The sequence below is a fragment of the Bufo gargarizans genome, chromosome 7 (genome assembly GCF_014858855.1).
Source record: "Bufo gargarizans isolate SCDJY-AF-19 chromosome 7, ASM1485885v1, whole genome shotgun sequence".
Taxonomy (NCBI): domain Eukaryota; kingdom Metazoa; phylum Chordata; class Amphibia; order Anura; family Bufonidae; genus Bufo; species Bufo gargarizans.
In genome coordinates, this window is record NC_058086.1 from 199,467,986 (window position 1) to 199,495,468 (window position 27,483).

General features: G+C 44.2%; 1 protein-coding gene across 1 annotated transcript; it reads left to right on the forward strand.

Moving 5' to 3' along the window:
* On the forward strand, positions 1-27,234 carry LOC122943205 (protein NipSnap homolog 3A-like). Its single transcript, XM_044300771.1, has 6 exons — positions 1-235; positions 6,314-6,521; positions 8,478-8,636; positions 11,437-11,586; positions 14,292-14,378; positions 25,523-27,234. Exons 1-6 carry the CDS (start codon positions 155-157, stop codon positions 25,597-25,599), a joined length of 762 nt encoding a protein of 253 aa, XP_044156706.1. The 5' UTR covers positions 1-154; the 3' UTR covers positions 25,600-27,234.
* Positions 27,235-27,483: the final 249 nt, after the last annotated feature.

A 27,483-nucleotide genomic window follows, 5' to 3' on the forward strand; every position in this document is an offset into this window, starting at 1 on the left:
GGTGTGGTGTGAAGCTCATGCTCTGCTGCACGTTTATAGAGCTCGCAGACCTTGAGGCAGAGTGACCTGGGCCTTGTCACATAGTGTCACTGCCATAGATAATAGAAGTGACTTCTACCTTTCTGTATCCCCAGGGGAATAAGACGATCAAGATATGTGCTCACTACGGACCTTGCTCTTAAAGGGGAAACTACCTGTGTCATCTGTGTGGAGTGAGGGGACGAGAAGTACTCTGGTAAGCTCATGTGCACACTATATGCTTTATGCAGATGTCAGCAGAGCTCTGGTTTGTAGCCACTTTTAAAGGGGCTGTCCAGTTTTATATAAAGTGTCTATTGTCATAAAATGCAAAGTTATACAGTAGCACCAGCTTATAAAATGTCTGTTTTAAAGGAGTAATCCAGGTTGTAAAATTGATGACCAAAACCAGAAGTGTCCTTTATACTTTCTCTGCTTTTATGATCCACTCCTGATTTTGGCTTCCATAACGGCTTGCAGAATCCTGGCCGTATAGGATAGGTCATCAGTATAAGGCTACTTTCACACTAGCGTTCGATTGGATCTGTTCTGAACGGATCCGATTATATTAATGCAGACGGAGGCTCCGTTCAGAACGGATCCGTCAGCTTTTTTTTGCCAATATAATGCAAAGTGTGAAATTAGCCTGAGCGGATCCGTCCAGACTTTTACATTGAAAGTCAATGGGGGACGGATCCGCTTGAAGATTGAGCCATATTGTAAGTCTGGACGGATCCGCACGCCTCCGCACGGCCAGGCGGACACCCGAACGCTGCAAGCAGCGTTCAGGTGTCCGCCTGCTGAGCGGAGCGGAGGCTGAACGCCGCCAGACTGATGCAGTCTGAGCGGATCCGCATCCATTCAGACTGCATCAGGGCTGGACGGAAGTGTTCGGGTCCGCTCGTGAGCCCCTTCAAACGGAGCTCACGAGCGGACAGCCGAACGCTAGTGTGAAACTAGCCTAAGGTGGGGGTCCTGCTGATCAGCTGTTTGTACCATACTGTACTTTTCCTAGCTGCCCTGCTTGATGTCCAATTCAAGTGAATGAAGCCCCTATTTGTGCACAAATGAAAAGCTGTAGATAGCCTATATCAGTAACCTCCAGCTGTGGTGAAACTACAACTCCCAGCATGCTCTATTCATTTCTATGGAGTTCTGAGAGCAGCCAAGCAAGTCTGCATCTTGGGAGTCGTAGTTTTACCACAGCTGGAGCGCCGGAGGTTAGTTATCACAGGCCTATATGATATATAAATGAATGGCTGCAGGTAGAGCGCATGAGCTTAAAGGGATTGCCTAACTTTTATTGAAGGGAACCTGTCACCTCTCCAAACCATCCCAAGCCGCCAGCAGCGTGTTTCTGATGATGCCTTTCTTCCTGAAGGCAGATGCAGCAAAAGTACTGAAAACGTTCTTTTATCCCCTGCCCGGCGCTTCTCCACACATGCTTGAAGTCAAGGAGGCAGCGGCCTTGCGGTAACCACGCCCCCTTCCTGCCCCTTCGCTGGGACTGACAGCGCTTATGCACGATAGTTCGGCTGCCTTTGCCGAACAGCCGGCTGTTAGTCACAGCGAAAAGGCAGGGAAGGGGGCGTGGTTACCGTGAGGCCGCTGCCTCCTTGACTTCAAGCATGTGTGGAGAAGCGCCGGGCAGGGGATAAAAGAACGTTTTCAGTACTTTTGCTGCATCTGCCTTCAGGAAGAAAGGCGTCATCAGAAACACGCTGCTGGCTACACGCAGGTACTGCTGGCGGCTTGGGATGGTTTGGAGAGGTGACAGGTTCCCTTTAAGTGATGACCTCTCCTCAGGATAGGCCATCACTAGTTGATCATCAGGGGTTTGACATCCAGCACCAACCGTGTAGAGTGGGGATCAGCAACCTCTGGCACTCCAGCTGTTCTGAAACTACAACTACCAGAATCCTCCTTTCATTTCAATGGAAGTTGCAAGAACAATAGTTTAAATGTGCATGCTGGGAGTTGTAGTTTCACAGCAGATGGAGTGCCGAAGGTTGCTGATCCCTGGTGTAGAGGACAGCGCTCTTTACTGGCATGTCAAGTGACTTCAGTGACAAACTCCCTCCACTACACAGTAGCGCCGATGGATCTACACCCAAGCAGCTGATTGGAGGAGGGGACATCACTTGATAAAGCTGGACCGTGCCTTTAAAGTTGTGACCCTTGGTGGGGATCATTCCCATGAAAGATCTGGTTACATAATGATGTCAAAGGGCTACAACATGATGATCTCATATGGACAGACAGACTGTTCACAGACCAGGCACATTATCTGCATCTATGCAGTATTAAAACCGTCATCATAAATACCTTTTATAGCAGCGATTAGAATATGGAAATACCAGTGCTTGTGTTACGATGAGGGAATATGCTTCATATCACTTTGTCTGCATCCAATCTGCATTATTTACTGATCGGATGCGGACCTGCTCATTTCAGTCGGGGCGCAAAAGTTGCATCCGTATGTCCATTTCGCGGACCCGCAAAAAAATAGAACATGTCCTATTCTTGTCCGTTTTGCAGACAAGTATAGGCATTTCTACAATAGTGTGGGACCTGGGGAACGAGAAAGTGTAGGGCACACACAACCGGTAACCATTTTTTGCGGATCCACAGTTTGAGGACCCCAAAACGGACACGTTATGTGCCTGAGGCCTTAATGGGGTTCTCCTCAGGATAGGTCATCAATATTAGATCGGCGGGGGGCAAATACCATAGACCGCAGCGGACAGGAAGAGACAGGAAACGGCACACTGCACGCCCCGTCTCTTCATATAACTGATCTGCAGGAGTGCCAAGTGTCGGACCCCCGACAATCTGATATTGATGACCGATCCTATCATTAGTAAAACCGGACAACCCCTTTAAAAAGATTAAGGGTACAACCACATGGCGCAGTTGTGTTGCAATTTCACTGTGGTCAAGTACCGCGTGGCCATACGGACCACAGCTGGCTCTTGTTAACCCATGAAGACCACACTCGTTGGTCTGCTTTGTGAATAGCTGTGTGGCATTGAAGGTGCCCGCGTCCATTAGCAATGCAGACCGACTAAACAGTGTGGTCTTGTTAGGCTAACAAGAGCCAGCTGCGGCCCATGGGGTACTCAGACGTGGATCAGCTGCATCGCAGCCGCGCAGTGTGGTCGGAACATTAGATGCCATATTTAATTGGTACCTGTAGGTGCTACTCTACCCACAGACAGCCAGCTCCTATTTTGGGAGCATTTAAAGGGAACCTGTCACCGGGATTTTGTGTATAGAGCTGAGGACATGGGTTGCTAGATGGCCGCTAGCACATCCGCAATACCCAGTCCCTATAGCTCTGTGTGCTTTTATTGTACAAAAAAACTGATTTGATACATATGAAAATTAACCTGAGATGAGTCCAGTCTCTGACTCATCTCACGTACAGGACGCATCATTAATTTGCATATGTATCAAATCGTTTTGTTTTACACAATGAAAGCACACAGAGCTATGGGGACTGGGTATTGCGGATGTGCTAGCGGCCATCTAGCAAACCGTGTCCTCAGCTCTATACCCAAAATCCCGGTGACAGGTTCCCTTTAAGCTGCACAGCGTCCTCTCTCCTACCCACGTTGATATGCCCCATAGTTGAAATGAAGCCTATTCCATAAACTCCTCCGCCCACCTTCCACTGGCCAAGTTAATACAGTTTAAAGCAAACACTATATGAGATTTGTATTATAGGTCCAGGGGGATTGAGCAAGCCATGGACCTGTAATTCATTCTCTCATGCTGGTAGTAGCTGTCCTAGCTGTGTAGAACAGCTCAAAGGCTACTGCGCATGCCCTAGAGCTGTTCTACACTATCTACAAGTGCAGATACAAGGTGGTTGGTGACGGGTGTCGCTGTACATGGTGGCCCTGACTCTCTCCACGACGTCTGGAAAAAGAAAGGTAGTTGGATTTCAGCATTCCCAATCATTTTGTTCTCATTTATAATCTGACACCAGAGGTGTCTAACAGGGGCTTAGAGTCCTTTGCATGGGACTGTTATCTGACTGATTAACAACAAGCATTTATACGATATTTGCCCTTGTAAGGGCACTTTCACACAAGCGTTTTTCTTTTCTGGCATAGAGTTCCGTCACAGGGGCTCAATACCGGAAAAGAACTGATCAGGCATATCCCCATGCATTCTGAATGGAGAGCAATCCGTTCAGGATGTCTTCAGTTCAGTCATTTGGACTGATCAGGCAAAAGATAAAACCGTAGCATGCTACGGTTTTATCTCCGGTGAAAAAAAACTGAAGACTTGCCTGAATGCGCAGACCGGTATAAATGTGAAAAAAGATACAAGACTGATCCGTCTGTCCGCATGACAAGCGGAGAGATGGATTCGTTCTTGCAATATATTTGTGAGACGGATCCTCATCCGGATGCGTCTCACAAATGCTTTCTATCACATGCAGATCGGCGGATCTGACGACGGAACTGCCCGCCGGATCACACTGCCGCAAGTGTGAAAGTAGCCTAAAAGTGCTACCAATCACCTGATAAACAAGCAAATAATAATTTACGGAGATACCAAAATTTTCGTTTCTGGGTAGAAGACCATCCAGAAACAATTAAGGTTCATGCACATGACCATATTTTTTATTTTTTATTTTTTGCAGCCAATATGCGGAACCATTCACTTCAATGGGTCCGCAAAATAAAGGAAATGACTGTATGTGCATTCCGTTTACGTATGTCAACATGGCCATTCCACAAAAAAGATAGAACGTGTAGTTTTCTTGTGTGTTTTGCGGACAATGATAGGCATTGTTACAATAGATCCGCAAAAAAAAAAACAACTGATGCAATACGGATTTCACACCGACATCATCCGTATTTTTTGTGGATCCGTGTTTTGCAGAAAGCAAAATGGATATGATCGTGTACATGAGCCCTTTATCTGTATGAGGACAAGTAATCGCAATAGCCATCGCTTATCCCCATACAGTGGAGGTGTCTGCTGAATGTAAATGCAGCAGGCAGTTATGGGGAATGAACGGTTCCTTTTCAGTCATTGTCTGCTCAGTCGTCGTCTGTAAATGTTCAATTACTCCACTCTGCTTCAGTCTAGCATTCATGTGTATGTGGGAGTCAGGAGAGAGCTGTCTGCCGACAGCTATTTAAAGTGTATGGCCAGTGTTAGTCACGCGGATTACAGGATTCCCACAGTTATACAGTCCCTGTAAGGCCTCATGCACACGACAGTTGTTTTTTGCGTCCGCAAATTGTGCGTCCGCCCAAAAAAACGGATGCGGCATCCGTTTTTTTTTGGGGGGGAGGATCCGTTTTTTTCCACAGATCCCTTGTAATAAATGCCTATCCTTGTCTGCAATTGTGAAAAAAGTAGGACATGCACTATTTCTGTTGAAGGAAAACACGGACAACGGATGCGGAACAAAAACGGATGAACTATCAGCATTTTTTTTTTTTTTGCTGACCCATTGAAATGAATGGGTCCCTATCCTATCCGCAAAAAAAAAAAAACGGAACGGAGGCCGAGAAAAACAACTGTTGTGTGCATGAGGCCTAATAGTGTGATCTGGGTCTTGATGTGGTAACATAATCAGGCCTCTGCCCTATCTGATGGCAGTCAGCTCTGAGTAAACACTTAGTGAATCTGGGCCAGTGACTTCAGTATTCTTCAACTAAGGTCAGGTACAAAAGCATCAGGTGTTCTGGTTGAAGCTTAACAGAGAGCATGACCTTTCCCTGCTGAAGCATGGAGACGGAATACCTCTCCCTCTTCTTATTAGTACCCTATATAACGTGCTACTCAAAGGCAAACTTTAGATCAGTAGAGTAGGGTTTGTCGGTTGGACAAGTACTAAAAGTACAGTAGTAACATTATCTTCAACTGTCTCGGAAAACATCTGTCCTTTCTCTGCAGACCTTATATGCTGACACTTGCTGGATATTTCCAATTGGTATTAAAAAATAGCACTTTGGATATTATTTATGTGATGAATATTAGACCAATGTTGGTAAGTGTCTAGGGGTTGTCCCATTTAAGGCAGCTTATCCCATAGCTTTTCTGTTAAATGTAGTGCCATGGAGTTGAATGGGCCAGCAGTGAACATACATGCTGTAACTGTCGCTCTATTCAAGTGGAGGAGCATAGGCCCCTGTTCTCATGATTGGCAGGCCCCCACTAATCAGGCTCTTACCCCATATGCCGTGGATAGGGGATAAGTTAACTTAATGAGACAACCCCTTTTAAGATTTTCTTGAGCTCACAAATTATATAATTTGTCCTTCTTTAGGCAAAGGCTACATTTGCCACAGGCCCCCGTCAAAATGACACTACTTTATATGAATTTCGCACGTATTCTATCAAGCCCTCTATGATGAATGCATTCATGCAGCTCTCAAAGGAGAATTTTCATCTGCGTACAGCGCATTCTGAGCTGGTTGGCTTTTGGACGTATGAATTAGGTGGACTGAATAAGGTGTTCCACATATGGAAATACGGTATGATGCTAACTAGACTTGATGTTGTTTCTTGATCATCTTTATACTCTTTGGCTCATCAAGAAGGGGTTACTAGCATTGGCCCTCCTTACAATATCTATATAACTTAAGATTTAAAAAGGTTTTCAGAGATATTTTTACTGATGACCTATCCTCTGCATAAGCCATCAGTATCTGATTGGTGGGTGTCCAGCATCCAGGACCACCGCCGAATCAGCTGTTTGAGAAGACACCAGCACTCGCAGTAGCGCCGCGGCTTTCTCGCTGCTTACAGAGCACAGCTACATACATTGTACAGTGGCCGTGATTGGTATTGCAGCTCAGCCCCATTCACTTCTTCAATGGGGCTGAATTGCATCTAGGCCATGTGACCGTTGAATGTGACGTGACATGGCCTAGGGAAAGCAGAGATAAGGCTGTGGCACAAATGCTAGTGCCGATGCCTCCCCAAACAGCTGATCGGCATAGTTTCAGGGTGTTGGATCCCCTCCAGAGGATATGTCATCAGTATAAAGATCTCAGAAAACTCCTTTAACTATCTTGCAAGACAAATTAATGACACATATCTACAGTAATTTTAACAGATTCCAAGAGTTTTCCTCTTTTATGGCAAAAAACATTTCCATTCTTTTTGAAAGATACTTAATTAATCATGTCTGGTTGGCATCTTTGAGATGGCGTTAACTGTTCGTTGTATGGTGTGTCTGTTATGTTCTGATGGAAAAACCTCCTCCACATGTTTGAAGTTTCTACCTCTCTGGATAAGAGCACCGTAAGTCTTTTTTCTGTTACCATAATGGTGTAAGAGAAGATTAAAATTGCCCTTGCTGCACCACATTTGCTTCATTTGTTCTGATTAGTTACATGTAAGTGTGGTTACCCCTTAGAATGACACAGACTGATGCGAATGAACAGTCAATATTGGCATGAATATTGTCTGAGCAGTACTTACACCTAGATAAACTCTTTTACACTGCCTAAACATCAGGCAGATCATCACTAACAAGCTTTAGTAGGAACGCTCTTTAGTGATGACCTGCCGGTGTAAAGGTGCCTCCAATCGCACGATGAATGAGCAAAATGCTCGTTCATTGGGTAATTGAAACTTTCATGAGGTCACCTAAATTATCGTTTGCTGGCAGCAGATCAAGCTGTCTAATCTTGCTACGCTGCCGGAAATTAATGATTTTGTATGGGGATGAGAGATGGCATTTGCAATCACTCGTCCCCATACTGTGGAGAAGATTACATGTAAATGCAGCAGTCTCCTTCACTGACGAGCCGGCGTTTCTTGGGTAGGAATGCTTCCTTCCCAAGAACCGTCTGTTCAGTTGAGCAGTGTAAAGAGCCTTAGGCTGGGTTCAGACCTGAGCGTTCGGGATGGAGCGCTCTTTATGCGCGATTGTATGCGCGTTTACAATCGCGGCTCCGGAACAAGCGAACGGCCATTGTCGCGCGTTCCCGGAAGTCTATGTACGCGAACGAGCGACAAGAAGCTCCTGTACTTCTTGGGGCGTCGGGCGTTTTACAGCACGATCGTACACGCTGTAAAACGGTCAGGTGAGAACCATTCCCATAGGGAATCATTGGTTCTTGCCTGTTGAGCGTTTTACAGCGCGTAGGAATGCGCTGTAAAACGCTCAGGTCTGAACCGGCTGTTAAGGTTTCACCAGAGTTGGGTTGAAGTGAATTTTGGATTTTGCTTGTCTTGCTGTGCTGGGGTGGGTATCTGGAAGGTTACCCGCTGCCACAGCCTACTCTGCCTATACCCCACCCATGCACGTCACACATTACTTACTACCACAAGTAGGAGTATGGTCCAGGAGTGCAACTACTTGGAAGAAATGAGTACTTGCAACCACTCCATTTAAGTGGTCACTATCTTTCAACAAACTTAAAACTTGTGCTAATTTATAGTGTGTCATTCTCTCTCTTTCTCTTTCTCTTCTTTTACAGACAGCTTTGCACATCGATCAGCTGTACGCTCCAAGCTAGCTCAAGACAAGCTGTGGCAGGAAAATTACATTTTGAAAGCACTGCCCATGATGGACAAACAGGACAATGAGATTGCTTACTTGGTACCATGGTGTAAACTTCAGAAACCAGAAAAAGAGGGTTAGTACATGCATTGCTTAAATCCTATTATGATGCTTTTCAAACTCCTAAAATAATATGACTCGACGGTTCCCTTTTCCTCTATTTCAATCCAGTTTTTAATAAGCTCTTCTAGTGTTTAAAGGGGTCACTCCCTTCCCAAAGTGAAGGAGAGCACAACGCGAATGTGTGGCCACTGTCCATTAACTCTAGAAACAGCGAATGAACTTCCTCTGCAGTGAACGGAGAGGTCACTGCGCATACACAATGTGCTCTACTTCACTTCAGAGGCACTGTTCTGGACATGGGTATGATCCCACCACTGGAACCCACTACTATCCGATATTTGTGGCATATACTATGTTGATATGGGAAAACCACATAAAGTGTTCTAATTTGTTTCTTTTGTGACTAAAGAAATGTATACCTGCCTTGTCTATACAGGGTTGACCCCTGAGATTTTAAAGTGTATATGTCATTATTATGTGATGTTGATTAACGGGGTTCTCTGGGAATTAAGAAAATGAAAATACTTAAATATTGCTTTATTATAAATATATTCCCAAATACCTTTCATTAGTTATAATGACTTGTTTTTTCTAGGGAGCAATCATCAGGAGAAATAAAATGGCCGCCATCTAAAGAGCTGCCTCATCCTACTCTCCTACTTGTCCTGAATACACATGATAAGATCTTTAGCTGAATCTCTTTAGAAATGGAGTTCATGAGGGGACATGAAGTACAGAGAGGAGGTAAGGATGTGGCTGATGAGCAGCATCTCTTGTTTGCAGTCTCTATTGTCACAGTCTATCCTGTTTGTCCTCTCTACTCCATGTCTCCTCTTGAACTCCATTTCTACAGAGATTCAGCTGAAGACCTTATCAGCCGTATTCAGGCTCATAATCCCTGACAAGTAGGAGAGGAGGATGAGTCAGCTCTTTACCTCGGTGTTGTGAAGTAACTTGTTCTCCTGTGTTATTAGGACAGGTTTTGTGTGCACTAATAGGACAGCGGACATTTTATCTCTCCTGATGATTGCTCCCTAGACAAAACAAGCCATTATAACTAATGAAAGGTATTTGGGGATATATTTATAATAAAGTAATATTTAAGTATTTTCATGCTCTTAATTCTCAGAGAACCCCTTTAAATTTAGCAGTTTATGTGAATACATGGTTTTGTAGTATATCTTATTAGCAGACAGTGTAATCTTCACCTTCTGTCAGATGGTAGTCCCTCTCTCCCTGCCAACTATCTTATTTTAATGGTGGACTCCTGAATGGATTCGGCATGTTGAACTTCATCAAGCCAGATTCTTTTGTTCCTGCTTGAGGTCAGTGGTGCAGCGGCCTACTCTCTTCTACCCATTGAATACACATGTATGCTCAGCCAAACTAAATATCCCTGTGTATGGGGGAGTAGGGAGGAATAGCTGCCAACCGAACAAGCTTTTGGCCAACAGCTGTTGAAGGTGTATGGTATGGTCACCTTTACAGGAGACGTAGAGGAGAGGAAATGGGAGGAAGGGGATTATGTTGCAGTTTCTGTGTCATTGGCATGGTCAGAGATAATATGCAGTTTAGAAATGGCATTTCTGGCTGCACTAAGGCTTTGACTGCATCAAAACTCCAGCCTAACCTTAATTTCTACCGTATCTACAGCAGCCTGAGAGGGAATTTTTTTTAAAAAATTTTTATAGGTACTTTTGGATTAGTAATATGTAAAATTTTCAGAATTTTTGCTCAGCTGTGTGGGCATGTTCAGAGTGCAGTAACATATGCACTGGGAAAGCTCTGGGTGCATGTGCTGAACATAACCATAGTGGATCTATTGACCAGTCAGATGCTCTAATGAGCATTCATAGGAACGCTTCTTAGCGATTATCTGGTGGTGTAAAGGTGTCACCAATTACCCAATGAAACAGCAAAACACTCGTTTGTCGAGTAATATACTCGTTTGTGCAGTTGCCTAAATCGTTGTTTGCTGGCGGCAGATTTGTGCTGTCTAAACACGGTCTTCTGCTGGCAAATAATGATTCTGTATGGAGATGAGCGATTGCATTAGTGATTGCTCCTCCCCATACTGTGGAGGAGATTGCTCCATGTACATGCAGTGGTCTCCGTCACTGACAAGCAGGCGATTGTCGGAAGGAATGCTATCTTCCTAACAATTGCCTGCTGAATTCTCCTGTCTAAAGGGACCTTAACCCTTTGAGGACCAAGGGACGTATTTGTCCCATTTTTTTAATTGCCTGTATCGTCTGATTAAGAACTTAAAATACTTTTTATTTTTTTTGTTTGAGTCAAAATATAAGTTCTTATCAACAAATGGATCTAGCTTTTTGCCAGTTATTTCATGAAATAGCTTAGTTACAGCAACTGAAGTGTACGAACTTCAGTTGCCGTAACAAAAAAATTTTGCTTCTTTTGGCCTTCCATTAAAAGTAACCTAAATAGTCACATTTGTCCCGTGTCATAACTCCTCCCCCAAAAATGACACCAGTGTGGAAATGGTTTTATTTATTGTTCAAATACATTCTTAAATGGAAAAAAATATAATTATTTTTATATTGATGACGGTAATCTTATGGTCCTCAAAGGGTTAACGGTGAACTACTTCATGAAGGTGCAGTATACTAAACAATCCTAATGAGGGCCAAATCTAGCCTATCCATGAAAGCAGTCCTTCAGTCCTACAGGTTCACAATAGTGCTAAAAACAGTAACCCAGACAATTAAAACTGAACCCTGCTCACAAGCAGTGCTATATTCTCCTATCAAGTACAACGCATGTAAATTCTTTTTTTTTTATTATTATGTTAGGGGTCTATGAGCTGGTCTCCTTCCAGTTTAAGCCTGGAGGACCAGCAGTTTGGGGCGAATCATTTCGAGCTGCCATCTCTACTCATGTTAATACTGGATACACAAAACTTGTTGGTGTTTTTAACACTGAATATGGATTACTTAACCAAGGTAATTTTCTATAGATATGTTCTCGCACTTCATACCAGTCATGATGAGGAGGGGATCATGTCATCCTAAGTGGTGGTCATCCAACCCTAGGCACTAATATGCAGCTGGCACATTAAATTGGCACTAATGTGATTGCCAATAACACTGAATGCTGTTAGAACTGTTACTGGAAGCTATTATAGCTGGTATTACCCATGGGCACAATTGTATGGGCAGAACGTTTTGGTTATTTTTACTGTATTAAGTCTTTTTGGCCTACACTACCACAGTGGCAAGTCTATATTCAGTAATGGATTTTCAGGCACAAAATGCTTGATGTCACAGAAAAGAAACAGAAAAAAAATCTATGCATTTTCTGTATGTTTGCACACTTGTGATATTTGCTAGCAAACAGGTCTATGGATGTTTTTTTTTTTGTAAAAACACACGGTAATGAGATTTGTGAATTTGATCTGAGACATGACTTGCAGTCTCACCTCCCCCTGCACGGTAGACGCAGCACAGCCATGCCTCTGTGCTGGTGCAGCTGTACTCCCTGAAATATTTATAGCAGGGGTCACAATATCCCCCATCTGTTTCAGCTGTCATAGCATAGCTTCCTTCCATTAGTCATAGGAGTCTACCCAGGAGAAGAAAGTGTATTAGTAGTCACTGCATTACAAATGTGGTATTACCTGTGCCCTACCTTCCTCCAGTTAAACAGCAGGGCCCATCTATTCCTGAGGGCAAAATTTATAGCACTGTTAGGCCCCTTTCACACGAGTGAGTATTCCGCGTGGGTGCAATGCATGAGGCGAATGCATTGTGCCCGCACGGAATCTGGACCCATTCATTTCAATGGGGCTGTGTACATGACTCATCACTTGTGCACTGCGTGAAAATCGCAGCATGTTTTATATTCTGCGATTTTTCATGCAACGCTGGCCCCATAGAAGTGACTGGGGCTGCGTCAAAATCGCATCCGCAAGCAAGTGCGGATGCGATGCATTTTTTCACTGATGGTTGCTAAGAGATGTTTGTAAACATTCAGTTTTTTATCACGCGTGTGCAAAATGCATTAAATCGCATTGCACCTGCGTGGAAAAAATGAAACAACTGAACGCTATCGCAGACAAAACTGAATGGACTTGCTTGCGAAATCGTGCATTTCTCACTGAAAGCATCTGGACCTATTCCGCTCAAGCTCGTCTGCAGGGGGCCTTAGTCTTTTATGAGGCAGAAGATCAGTTGTGCCACCTCAAACACCAGTTCCCAGGTTCATCTATAAACTAAGGGGGCATTCACAAGACCATATCCATTTTTCTGTGCCCTGCATTTTCCTCTTCCACACGTCCCACCCTTTGTTAGAGATGCCTATTCTTATCTGCAAAATGGACAAGAATAGGACATATTCTGTTTTAATTGTCGGGCCGTGGAATGGACATACAGATGGGGACAGCACACGGTGTGCTGTCCGCATCTGTTGTGATCCCATTGAAATGAATGGGTCCACAACCGATCCCCAAAAAGTGGATCAGATGCGGAAAGAAAATAGTCATGTAAATGCCCCCAAAACTTGTGTTCCTGAACATGCAAAGGGACGATACTCAGTCCCACCACCGCAAAGTCATAAAACCGGGATGGTAAACACAATAAAATCACAATACAAATATAATAAACAGTCATATCTCTGCATGTAGTGGTGTCACAATACAGGATAATGACCAGAGGGAAGTAACAGCACAAGAACAATAGGAACAGTGAACATATTGTTCTGTAGCAGTCAGCAGAGAGAAAAAGCCTGTATACATGGTTAAAGGGGTTGTCCAGGCTTTTTAATATTGATGACCTATCCTCAGGATAGGTCATCAATATCAGATCGGTGGGGGTCCACACCTGGCACTCCAGACGATCAGCTGTATGAGGCGAAGCTCGTGTGCTGACTCCTCAAACAGTTGATCTGCGGGGGTGCGACGATCTGATATTGATGATCTATCCTGAAGATAGGTAATCAATATAAAAAGCCCGGACAACCGCTTTAATCCATTGTTATTTTACTACTGCTGTAAGGATAAGATGTAATGATAATAGTAGGTGTAGAATTAGGATGACAGTATGATAGGGTTTTAGTACAGCAAACTCAAGCCTCACTTGACTTTCTAAGAACATTCACTTCGACCAGAGAGTGATGAAGGATGAGTGACTCAATAAGAGCATCACAAATCACACTAAGTGCAATGCTTTTCTGTGGACATCTAGGCCCATCAAAGAGAACAGAGTTGTGATACTGTTATTCAAATTCTACAATCTACCATTATACTAGCAGATGCCATGTTCCAGTCACAGCAGCAGTAAACTAAATAATGGACTACTTATTAGTACATACTGTATGTATTAGCAGCCTATTACCAGTTCCTGCCTCAATCTCTAAAAATGAAGGTGCTTACAGCGACTTTTAGCTGGCAGCTTCAGTGTGCCCTCTTAGCCTGTGACCACCACTTCCAGTTCTCCGTCCATAGACATGTGTCTACCATGTCTTACAGCAAATTTCTTCCTGTCTATATTATGTGGGTACTATTACATAAAGTACGTGATTCTGTTAATTCAGTCTGATAGTTCTTCTTAGAACTATTTTTACTTGTTCATATGAATAATTGTTAAAAAAAAAACCTGTGAAATATGCTGTTTACTACCTGATTCAACAAGTGTACTTTGTTTGTACCCAGTCCATGTTTTGTGGTGGAATGAGAATGCTGACAATCGGGCGGCAGGAAGGCATTTGGCTCATGAACATGCCAGGGTAGTGGCAGCAGGTAAATGAATTCCTTTATGAAATATGTAGATTTCTATCTTGTGGGTTTATTGGCTAGTTTACATTTGGAAAAGTATATTAAAAGTCTTCTTGTATGGGTCAGATATACTTGATACTTTCTGTGCAAGGCCTAAAGAGGATATATTGTACAGCAGTAATGTGTGCAAAGCTGTGTGTGAATTGGATGTTAAATAAGTATTAGGCCCCTTTCACACGGGCGAGTTTTCCGTGCGGGTGCGATCCGTGCGGCGAACGTATGGCACCCGCACTAAATCCTGACCCATTCATTTCTATGGGGCTGTGCACATGAGCGATGTTTTTAACGCATCACTTGTGCGTTCAGTTGAAATCGCAGCATGCTCTATATTTTCCGATTTTGACGTGACGCAGGCCCCATAGAAATGAATGGGGTGTGTGAAAATCGGATGGCATCCGCAAGCAAGTACGGATGCCGTGCGATTTGCACGCATGGTTGCTAGGAGACCATCGGGATGGAGACCCGATCATTATTATTTTCCCTTATAACATGGTTATAAGGGAAAATAATAGCATTCTGAATACAGAATGCATAGTAAACCAGCGCTAGAGGGGTTAAAAAACATTTAAAAAAAATTTAACTCACCTTAGTCCACTTGCTCGCGAAGCCCGGCATCTCCTTGTGTCTCCGCTGCTGATGAACAGGACCTGGGGTGAGCTACTCCCTTAAATAGAGCTTAAGGACCTTCGATGACGTCACTCCGGTCATCACATGATCTTTTACCATGGTGAATCACCATGGTAAAAGATCATGTGACGCACCATGTGATGACCGGAGTGACGTCATCGAAGGTCCTTAACCTGTATTTAATGGAGCAGCTCACCCCAGGTCCTGTTCATCAGCAGCGGAGACACAAGGAGATGCCAGCTTCGCGAGCAAGTGGACTAAGGTGAGTTAAATTTTTTTTTTTTTTTTTTTTTTAACCCCTCTAGCGCTGGTTTACTATGCAGTCTGTATTCAGAATGCTATTATTTTCCCTTATAACCATGTTATAAGGGAAAATAATACAATCTTCAGAACATCAATCCCAAGCCCGAACTTCTATGAAGAAGTTCGGGTTTGGGTACCAAACATGCGCGATTTTTCTCACGCGAGTGCAACGCATGACAATGTTTTGCACTTGCGCAGAAAAAATCACGCATTTTCCCGCAACGCACCCGGCTCTTATCCGGGCAAAAAAAATGACGCCCGTGTGAAAGAGGCCTTAAGGAGATTTTGGAGGAAAAAAATCCTGATTATTTCAACAATATGGACGATTATTGATAATTAACTAAAAAAGAAAAAAGAAAAGCCCAACTAGACCAGCTATAGTCAGGGTGGCCACTTTTTATAACCCCAAAAAGGAGGACCTCACACTCCACAAAAGAGAGACATCATAACCAGGACAGTGACAGAATGGAAACCATAATCTATATAACAGCATCAGCAAAAGTACACTACAAATCTACAATGTGAATGATGGCTTTACTCACCAAATTCGGCACCTACTTGTGATATTTAATTCCTTTCCCCGCTGCTTCCAATAGTTTACTATTGCACATTACAGGAAGGAGATATAGGAGGAGAGAACTACAACAATCAGTATTCCCTGGCTCGCTCACTAAATCCATCACTTCTCCAATTTTTTCTCCTCCACACAAAGCTCCGCCCCCTCATGTCACATGACATCTCAGGTCCTTCCCCACCACTTCTCCCCTACAATGCTGAGCTCCACCCCCTCCTGCACTGATCACATGATGGTGACATCATCACAGGTCCTTCAGTCCCTGCTGCCTGTAGTAGGTACTGAAGATACTACACAGCCTTTGCTAAAATAAAAAATTCAATATCATGATATTTATATATTTAAACACACTAAAATGGTAAATTAGTTAAATTAATTTAATTAATCGCCCAACCCTAATTGTACCACACAAAAGATCAGTCAGGAAAGCTGAATAAGAGTGAATTTTCTCATACTTTTCAGGTTCGACTTGAAAGTGCACAATTGCCCTGAAAAGTGGTGTAAGACACCCAGGGGTAGGATACAATCCTAGGAAACCTCAATCATGCCCTTTAACACCAACACTGCATTAGTAATATCAAAGTGACAGTGACATGTATGGCTATGGGTAAATGCATGGGAGCCGGTGGCTGGTGTTTATACGCTGATGGAGGTCCCATCTATCAAAGGCCTCCATTCATTTACACTGGGAGCGCCTTTACGGCACAGGAACACATCCAATTTGATAAAATAAAGCTCTTTAGATGATGATAAAACCTCTTATGGACAATGCGTTTTGGAGCACCAGGACTCCTTTTTCAGGTTCAGTTCTGCCTGCAGAAGCTGATTGTCTGGAAGAAGACTGGACGGAGCTTGCCTAGGAGTCTGCTGTTCAATGTGCTCCAGTCTGGATGACAGATCAGCCAGTCTTTTTCCAAACAGCCAGGCAGGAACTGGACTTGAAAAGGAGTCTGAAATGCATTGTCCATAAGTGGTTTTTGGCATCTAAATAAAGAGCTTCAGCTTATCAAGATGGTCATGTCCCTGTGCTGAAAAGATATCTGTTTACAGACAGGCCACTCTGGTCTAACCATCTTTACCGTTTCCTAGGGGCGTTGCTAGGTTAAAACATTTGGGGCCTGGGCCTCTGATGTTTTGTCCCAGGCCCCGAATGTCCTGCCTGCCTGCTAGATACAACTGTATTGCCATCCTGAGGATGGCAATACAATTGAATCTAATGCACTGGAAGAGCTGAAGGACCTGTGATAACATCACAGGTCATGTGACCAGCAAAACAGGCAGTGGTTGAGAAGGACCTGCGATGATGTCACCATCATGTGACCAGTCCAGGAGAGGACGGCAGCGAAGAGGAGAATAATCTGTGGTGGTGTCTGCTACATAAGGAGAGGTAAGTGAAGGAAGAGGCAGAGCAATGCTGGGAGTTGTGGTTATTTAACTGGGACTGTATGTTAAGGTGGAAGGGAGGGATGTTATTTACATGGAACTGTGTGTTGGAGGTGGCTGTAGCAGGGAGTGATGTTATTTATATGGGACTGTATGTTGGAGGGGGCTGGGCAGGGTGATGTTATTTACATGGGACTGTATGTTGAAGGCGGCTATGGGAGGGGATTATGCTATTTACATGGGACTGTATGTTGGAGGCAGCTTTGGGAGGGAGTGATGTTATTTACATTGGACTGAATGTTGAGGGGGTGATGTTTGCATGTTGAGGCGGCTGGGGAGGAAGTGATGTTATTTACATTGGACTGTATTTTGGAGGGGGCTGTAGGTAGAGAGGGATGTTATTTACATGTGACTGTATATTGGAGGGGGCTGGAGAGATGGTGTGATATTTACATGGGACTCTATGGCGGAAAAGGGAAATAGTGCTATTGTGTTGGCATTCTTATTACTACTGAGGGAGGGACTTATAGATCCGCCTTATTTCTACTAAGAGCACTATGGGGTCTGTAGAGCACTACTGAGGGGTCTGTAGAGCACTACTGAGGGGTCTGTAGAGAGCTTTATTACCACTGGGGGAACAATAGGGGGCCTTATTTGTACTGGGGGCTCTGTGAGAGTATTATTAATACTGGAGGGCTCTTCTACTTATGGGGGCACTCTTGGGGAGCATTATCACTGTTGGGGGCAGTATTACTAATGATGGCATTCTAGAAGGGAATTACTATTGGTGGGACTATGAGGAGCACTATTAGTATGGGGGCACTCATTTTCCTTCAGGATAGTATTTGGGGGTATTGGGAGCACAGCGAGCAGCAGGATAAGGGTCCATTCACACGTCAGTATTTTGTAATCCACATCAGTTCTGAAAATTTGCGGAAAAGAATGCGGACCCATTCATTTCAATGGTCCCGCAAAAAATGCATCTGTTCTGTTCTGTTATGCGGATATGCAAAAAAATTGAGCTTGTCCTACTATTGTCCGCAAAATGCGGTCCATGGTCCCATTGTAGTCAATAGGTCTGCGAAAATGCGGATGACATGCGAAATGCATCAATGTCATCCACAATTGCGGAGCTGTTTCCAGGAAATATAATTTTTTTTAAGTACCCTACCAACATATATTCCTTTTTTTGCGGAAAAACAGAACGGATGAGGATGTACAGTTGGTGAAAACGGAAGGTTTTTGCGGAAACACGGATCCACAAAAAACTAAACGAAATATGGAAAATAAAATTCTGACGTGTGAATGGACCCTAAGGGCTCATGCACACGATTGTATTTTCTTTCCGCTTCCGTTCCGTTTTTTCACTTCAATGGTGCTGTAGAAAATGCAGAAGTTACTCCGTGTGCCTTCCATTTCCATTTGTCCGCAAGGCTGTTCCGCAAAAAAGTATTGAATGTCCTATTATTGTCCGCAAATCAGTTTGAGGCCCCCAGGACAGGAAAACAACGTAAAGCGGAAGATTTTAAAGGCCTCCTCCCCCTTACCTATTCAGGAGAGGCTTCCACGCGTATCCCGAGGACAGGAAACAACGACTGGAGTGTCCGAAAAACTCTTGCTATGTCGCCCAGCCTTGCCTCCTTCTTGGGGGTCCTTCCCCACGTTTATGTGGGAGGGCTGGAGCAGCGAATGGGTCCCCCGGGGACGCATAGCCTCCCTTTCCCGTTTCTGGGAGTAAGCCCTGCTTGCAGGCTTCCCCGGGTGCGTGCAGCAGTTCTCTGAGCGGGAACTATCACGGGATCCGGCATGTGACGTCATCAGGTGAGATTCTCCTTGGGCAAGAGAATCTCGCGGGTGGGCGGAGCGGCATTCAAATTTCAATGGAGGAATCCACAGACGTCCTCCTTGCTTTGTGCTGACCGCATGCTGGCCCCGGGAGACATGGACACCGCCAAAAAGCATGTGGATCCCTCTGCCTCAGCCCGGTAAGCCTCCTCCCAGAGGAGAGATATGGTTGCTGCCTGCATCCTTTTTTTTTTTTTATAGTCTGCGCTCACAGGGTGCTTATAATGTTTCTTATCCACCACCAGTGATGGGTCTTGGCCTCTTTCAAAGTTTTTAGTTGGCCCTTTTAAGTGTAATCCCCTTTTTTGATTCTTTAGGCCAGAGAGACCTCGATCCAAAAGCTGACTGGTGGAGACCTAATGCACCAAAAATTTGCCATATGCAGAAAAACCCTCTCCTCTAAGTCTAAAAAAGCGCTGTGCCCCAAAGTCACAGAAAAAATTGCTACTGACAAATCTCCGTCCTTCCTCGATGATAAAAGATCCATGATAAAAGAAGTTAGTGCTGCCGTGGACTCAAGAATGCCTCTATCTCCAAGGCCATCTACCTCGCAAAGATCCCTGACCTCAGATACGGCTTTTGACTTAGACGAAGGGGAATTCTTCTCCGAATCTGACTCCTCCTCCTCCTCCTCTGATGATGGCTCAGGGAAACCTCTGTTTCTGCCAGAGGAGACGGACGGGCTCTTAAAGACTATTAGAGCAACTATGAATATTGAGGAGGTGAAGGAGCCACATTCTATATAGGATCAAATGTTCCAGGGGTTAGGAGAAAGAAAGAAGAGAACCTTTCCTATTCACAACCATATTGAAATAAGCGCTTTAAGAGAATGGAAGGATCCTGAGAAAAGATCGGCCATCACCAACTCCTTTAAACGTAAATACCCCTTCTAAGAGTCCGACTCAGGATGCGCCGGTGGCCCGAATCTCAAAGAGAACCTCTCTGCTCTTTGAGGATACTGGTCTCCTTAGAGACCCCATGGATAAAAAGTGTGAAAGCCTGTTGAAAAAATCGTGGGAAACGAACACAGCAATGTTACTGGCCAGGTATAGCATCTACATGCACAGCGAGAACGCTTTGTTTGGCTAAACCAACTGGAAGACCATCTGGCGGCGGGTACACCGTGAGAAAAAATCCTTGCGTCCTTGCCAACTCTTAAAGCGTCCAATTTCCTGGCTAATGCCTCGGTGGACTTGGTCAGACTCTCCGCCAGATCGTCAGCCCTGTCTAATGCCACCAGAAGGGCAATCTGGCTCCAAACATGGTCAGGAAATGCGAGCTCAAAAAACGGTTTATGTTCTATACCATGTGAGGGTGACAGATTATTTGGCTCCACCCTGTACGACATCTTGGATAAGGCTGCGGATAAGAAAAAAGGTTTTCCAATGGAAAATCGCTACTTTCATCAGAAGCGTTCCTTTCAGAATCAAAAAAGATCCAAAATGGACCCTAAGAAGAAGGAAGGGTCAAAGAGATGACAGCCCTCTAAAGGTAGGGGTAGAGAATTTATTTTCAACCGCTAGAGCTCCTCAAGCTCAAAGCAATGATGCCAGATGCTAAGTGGGGAGCAGACTAAGGCATTTCGCTTCCATCTGGGAAGATTTAGGAGCCTCGCCGTGGGTGGTACAGACCTTAAAACAAGGCCTGAGGTTGGAGTTTCGTTCCTTTCCTCCGGACCGCTTCCTAGGTCAACAAGAAGCTGCCTCAGGAAAGAAAAACAGGCCTGTCTGGAGTCAGAGATTTTATCTGTAATTCAAAAAAACATGATTTGTCCAGTCCCGAAAGAAGAACAAGGCAAAGGCTTCTATTCTCCCGTTTTTTTTTTTTGTCCAAAAGCCAAACGGGTCATACTGTCTGATAATAAACTTAAAATGTCTAAACAGATCCATCATATACAAACGCTTCAAGATGGAATCAATAAAATCTGCAATAAACATTCTTCCACAGGATAGCTTCATGGCGACCATAGATCTGCAGGACGCCTATTATCACGTTCCAATTTCCATCAACGGTTCCTCAGAATTGCTGTCTTCCTAAAAATTCATTTCCAGTTTGAAGCCCTCCCATTCAGGTTCTCTTCAGCCCCAAGGGTATTCTCCAAAATAATGGCAGAAGTCACCAAGACCCACCACCTAAGGGGCATTCAGATCGTACCATATCTCGACGATTTCGTGGTAGCTTCACCATCTGTGGAAGTCCTCCAGTCCCACCTGGCAGAAGTCCAGAAGTGTTTCACCACTCTCGGGTCAATTATACATTTAAAAAAATCGGACTTGAATCCTTCTGGATTCTCATCTATTAATGTCATTTCTTCCTCAGGAAAAACAAAACGATCTGCTCCTGAAAATTACCCAGTTTTGCAGCCGGAATATAACATCAACACGGAACATCATGACCATCCTGGGGCTTCTAACATCGACAATCCTGTCGGTCAGGTGGGCCCAGTTCTACACAAGAACTCTACAGGTGTTCCTTCTATCCTCCCTGGGACGGCGCCGCCTCTGCCCTAGAAAAACGGGTGTTCATTCCAAGGTCAGTAAAAAAAATACTTAAAGTGGTGGAGAATTCGGAAGCACCTTCAGACAGGGGTTTTCTGGCGGCAAGGGGAACAGATGATTGTGATACCAGCAGTACAGGTTGGGGGGGTCATTCAGACGGAAAAGTGGTCCAAGGCACCTGGAGAACAGATATGGAGCATGCCTCCTCCAATCTAAAAGAACTAAAAGAACTCTCAGCCATTTACAACGTTATTGTCTCCCTTCACACTCCCTCATCGCCAAAAAGTATAAAAGTATTTTCGGACAACACTACAGCAGTTGCCTATTTGAACAAACAGGGGAGAACCAGGAGTCGCTCCCTAGTGGCAGTAGCCACAAAGATCTTCTGCTGGGCAGAGAAAAATCTTACATCACTAAACAGCTATACATGTCAGAGGGGAGGACAATACGTTGGCCGACTTCCTCAGTCGCCAAACCTTAAGAGAAGGATAATGGTCCCTGAATCCTCATATATTTAGTCAATTATGCCTCAGGTGGGAGACTCCGGAATTAGACCTGTTTGCCACAAGGGTCAACAAATGGACCAAACAATTTTGCTTCCTCTCCCAGGGGGATCAACCACTGTGGGTAGATGCTCTGTCCAGGCCGTGGCCCAGATGTCTTCTTTACACCTCCCCCCCCCCCCCCCCTTCAATTTGATCCCCAAAGCTCTGATGAAGGTGGAGGAGGAGGGGGCCAAGGTAATTTTCATAGCCCCCTACTGGCCAAGAAGGTCATGGTCCCCCCCCTACTGCTCAGACTTTCCTCAGGAACCTTCTGGACTCTCCCATCGACGCCGATCTCCTACACCAGGGGCCAGTGCATCATCCGAGTGTCAATCAACTAAGCCTGACGGCCTGGAGACTGAACGCTGGGCCCTAAAGAAAAAAAGGTCTCTCAGATGCGATGATTACCACTCTCCTGCTCAGTCGGAAGCCCATAACGTTGAAGATCTACCTGAAGACCTGGAATGCCTTTCTGTCCTTCTCAGGTAACATAATTTCCCCTGGGGACTTCTTCAAATTTTGCAGTTTCTTCAGGCAGGACTTGATAAAGGCCTTACACCGGCAACTCTTAAGGTACAGATTTTGGCCTTAAGTGCATTCTTGGACATTAAATTGTCAGAATCCCCATTGGTCAAGCGCTTTCTGAAAGGTGCTATGAGAAGTGTCCCCATATCTCGTCCTACTGTTGCGCCCTGGGATCTCAACCTAGTTCTTTTGGTTCTGATGTATCCTCTGTTTGAACCAATTGACGAAATCCCTCTAAAACTACTCGCGCTCAAAACAGTGTTTTTTTTTTTTTTTACTGCAATAACAACTGCTAGTAGAATCGGGGAAATCCAGGCCTTTTCCTGCAAATCTCCATATTTAGTAATTCTGGACGATCGTATAATCCTGAGACTGTCCAGCCTTCCTCCCCAAGGTTGTTTCTAGATTCCATTGCGAGCAGGAAGTCTCGCTGCCTTCCTTCTGCCCTTTACCATCCTCTGAGAAGGAGGAAAGGTATCATAGCTTGGATGTGAGGAACGCGTACTTTGCTACCTCAACAACACTACTTCCTTCAGACTGTTCTGACCAGTGGTTTCTCCAGTTCCAAGGCCCCAACAAAGGTTGTGCGGCCAGTAAGCAAACTATAGCAAGATGGATAAAAAGCACTGATCAGATCTGCCTATTTACAGAAGGATCTTCAACCTCCCGAGGGTATTAGGGCTCATTCCACCAGAGCAGTATCCTCCTCATGGGCCGAAGCCGCATCAGTCTCGTTGGATCAGATTTGTAGGGTGGCCACATGGGCCAGCCCTATGACTTTCTTTAACCATTACAGATTGAACGTTAATAGAAACCAGGATTGTCCTTTGGTCGCAGAGTACTTTCAGCTGCAGTCCCTGCCTAGGCATGTTTACTCTATTGGTTTTTCCAATAGCCTCCACAACGGCACTGGGATTTCCCACCCTGTTATATTTCTCTTTTGTTGTTTGCTATAATGATGTAATTATCCTTTGTTGTTAATACATATTCTTCCTTGCATCATTTCCGTGTCCTCTTTTATTGACTGAATAGGTAAGGGGGAGGAGACCTTTTGAATCTTCCGCTTCTACGTTGTTTCCTGTCCTGGGGGCGGGGACACCCGTTGTGGAGGCTATTGGAAAAACGAATTACCGGTAACAGTAATTATCTCTTTCTCAGCAATGAGGACACACATGAACATGGGACCAACACAGATGTCTTCATCTGCCAAGTGCACATGTAACAGGTCAGCCAGTGTCATAGGTACAAATCTGCTGACTGATGCCTTTTACCACAAGAAAGACATGGAAAATTGCTCTTCTTTTCTGTCTTCAAAAACCTCTGTCTTGGTGTGTGACCTGGCAAATGTCTGCCATAATTTAATTGATTTGCCCGGGACTTACCCTTCCTGAACACAAAACATGGTTTCTCAACAAACTACTGCCCGAATTGTGGATCTTGTTGAAGTAGCCCTCAGTTTAAGAATAATCTTCCTAATTAGATTGTAATGGGGATTGTATGATGTGAATAGTAACTTACCACCCTTTTTCTCCCTTGCAATGCCTTTAGGGGCAATCGGGGAGTCATGATCCATGTGGTACCCTTCCATCCCAACTTTCTCCACTATTTCTTTAGTGCACCCTCTAGCTGTAAGCTTGTCAATCATTTTTTCCATATTCCTTAAGTAGTCAGTTTTATCACTACAAATTCTTCTCATCATTTAGCTTTCAGGGATATTTTCAAAAATCTGAGGGGCATGAAAGCTATCTCTCCTCAGCAGAATATTCCTGTTGATTTTTGTAGGCAGTGTAGTAGATAAACTCTGTCAGTTTGCCTCTGATCAGTCTCCATTCCGCTATAGAGGCAGACACCAAAATGCAGCCTGCAGAGTTTTGCTGTCCGCCTGACAAAGCGGAGACAAACGGATCCGTCCTGGCACACAATGTAAGGCAATGGGGACTGATCCGTTTTCTCTGGCACAATAGAAAAGGGATCTGTCCCCCATTAACTTTCAATGGTGTCCAAGACGGATCCGTCATGACTATAGAGGACATAATACAACCGGATCCGTTCATGATGGATGCATGCCGTTGTATTATTGTAACGGAAGCGTTTTTTGCAGATCAATGACGGATCCGCAAAAAACGCTAGTGTGAAAGTAGCCTTACTCGCTTACTGTATTCATAGACATGAGACTCATCCATTAGGATACACGGTGTGTCTACATGCAGAAGTGTTGTATACAGTTAAAACTGGGGCACATATTGTATGTCCATCCCTGAGTTTATAACTTTTCTTACCTAAGCAACAGTCAAAAAGCAACATGCTCCATAGGAATGCCCACAAAAGGCTGGATTACTGAAGGCACCAAAAAAAAAACTTTGACCTGTCACAGACTATTGATACATTTGTCTTACAAGTAACATGACGTCACAATTTACTCCAAAATAAAAACAAAACCAGTTTGATAAATCTGGACCACAGCGTCATGTATTGGTGCACACACGGTTGTGTGAATGAGCTCTATCTGTATGAATCTTGTATTGCGGTGTGGACCCATTGACTTGAATGGGTCTGCGATCCACAATATTTTGCAAAAGAAATGACACATCTGTGCGGAGGCACAGACTCTAAGGCCCACAGAAGTGCTTTGTAGTGCTTCCGCACCATGCCTCCGTTCCCCCTGCAGATTGCGGACTGCAATACAGTTGTGTGAAAGGGCCCTTAGACGCTATCTTTCCTCTGTTCAAGAGCAGCTACATTATTCAGAGCTGGAATCTAGTGTTTTATTCCATACATGCTGAAAAACTTATTCTGCCTTTTTTTCAGTAAGAGAAAGTGCGAGATTCCTCGACTCACAGAGAAACTTACTTCTGGTGCCAGCTCCATTTTCCCCATTGAAGTAAATTCCGCCATTCTACACATCAATAGACTCTTCACTTGTCCAAGACGCTAATATTTGAGTCTGTTATTACCTTTTTCAAGCTACAAGGGAAAGAAGATCTTACTGCTCTGTGGATATTTTAAATACATTTCTGCATAAAGTTCACTTCTTTACTCGTGGTAACTGTGTGAAGACATTTCTGTATGAAAAAGATAAGGTAACACAGAAAATTGGATAGTTTTTGTGAATAGTTTGAGAATTTGGCAGAGTGAGCAGAAAAGCAGAATTTTCTGAAATTGCATAGCCCAGAAACCACTTTCTGTATAAAATAAAAGTAAGGCTACATGTACATGACAGTGAAAAAAAAACAGCCGCCTCTATTCACCAGGCTTGATCTCCCTGCGCTGGAGTGAGATGCACCTGAGGTGCAAAAAAAAAACACTCGCCTCATCCACTTGCATGTACAGAGGCAGTTGCTCCTCATGGTTGTGAAGGACCTGTGCTATGTTTCTAGTATGATCGAGTCGTGACATCACGCTGAGCACAGATCCTTCATTCAAGAGAGGAGCGACTGCCTCTGCATGTGCAAGAGGATGAGGTGATTTTTATTTTTTATCCCCTAAAAGGCCACATTGAACTAGTGTACCTGTTTTTAATGGTCATTAGACGGGTTCACTCTGGGGTCCAAAAAAAAACCACAGCCATGCCCCATAGACTGCAATGGTTCTGAAAACGGCTGTGTGACACGTGTCAAAGAAAAGTCGTGTGTGTGTGTAGCCTATTTTCAAGCGTAAAACTAGCATGACCCATTGCCATGATGGTCTTTGCCACGGGTACACACAGCCCAGGGTCTTTGGTCTCTTTTTGATAACCTTGATTTCAGACCACCACCATCATCATCATACTTTTATGACTTGTGTGAAATTTGGGGCACTGCCTAGGTTGATGATATCTGACTTCATCAGGGAGCCCACAGCTATGTTCAGACATGGGGGATTTGTTATGATGTGGGTACATCCACAACTGTTATCTGCCATGTAAAGTTACATGCTGCGGAATTAAAATCTGTATCGCATGTCAAGTTGTGTCCATTTTGTTGTAAAAAAATGTCCACACAGTGGAAATCTCTTCTACTTAAAGGGGTTTTCCAGGATTTTAATATTGATAGCGCATCAATATCAGATTTACGAGGATCTGACACCCAGGACCGGGATCATCCGGTTGAAGAGAAGGCCGCTCTCCGAGCCTCCACAGAACGAGTCATCCCTTTTGAAATGAATGTGATGGCTTGCAATTACACCTGCTCACTACTGCCATATGGAATTGGCGAGCAGGTAAACAATGAAGGGAAGGCTGCGCTCATGGAGCATGGCCTACCCTTCAACCAGCTGATTGGTGGGAGTGCCAGGTGTCAGACCCTCACTGATCTCATATTGATGACCTATCCTGAGGCTAGGTCATCAATATTAAAATCCTGGAAAATCCCTTTAACTGCTGCTGGAAATGCTGCTGATTTTCTGCATGCACTTCTGTTGTGGAAAATCTGCAACATTTACCCCACACATATGTCCTTATCCTAAGAAATCGCTGTAAAATGCCAATGACTGGGGATTCACAAGATCCAATAAAATGTGTGGAGCATGCCTACCTTATTCCAGACTTGTTGATTATTGTTTTTAATTGCAAATCCATACGTAAGGCTGGGTTCTTATGTTTTTAGCCTTACAATTAACATGTTTTAGAAAAAAATAAAGGATAAATGTTAAAAAGTATAAATCTGAAGGCGTCAGCCCTTTAAAGAGTAATGAGGGGGGGAGTCGCAGAGAGCGATGAGGAGAAAGTAAAGCTGTTAAATATTTTTCTCTCCAATGTATTCACTGAGGAAAATAAACTGTCAGATGACATG

Excerpts from the sequence above, each read along its gene's own strand:
- LOC122943205 (XM_044300771.1), top strand. The coding sequence starts at position 155 with ATGTGCTCACTACGGACCTTGCTCTTAAAGGGGAAACTACCTGTGTCA. Across the intron at positions 6,522-8,477 it reads GTTCCACATATGGAAATACG|ACAGCTTTGCACATCGATCA; the intron begins GTATGATGCTAA and ends CTTCTTTTACAG. Across the intron at positions 8,637-11,436 it reads TCAGAAACCAGAAAAAGAGG|GGGTCTATGAGCTGGTCTCC; the intron begins GTTAGTACATGC and ends TTATTATGTTAG.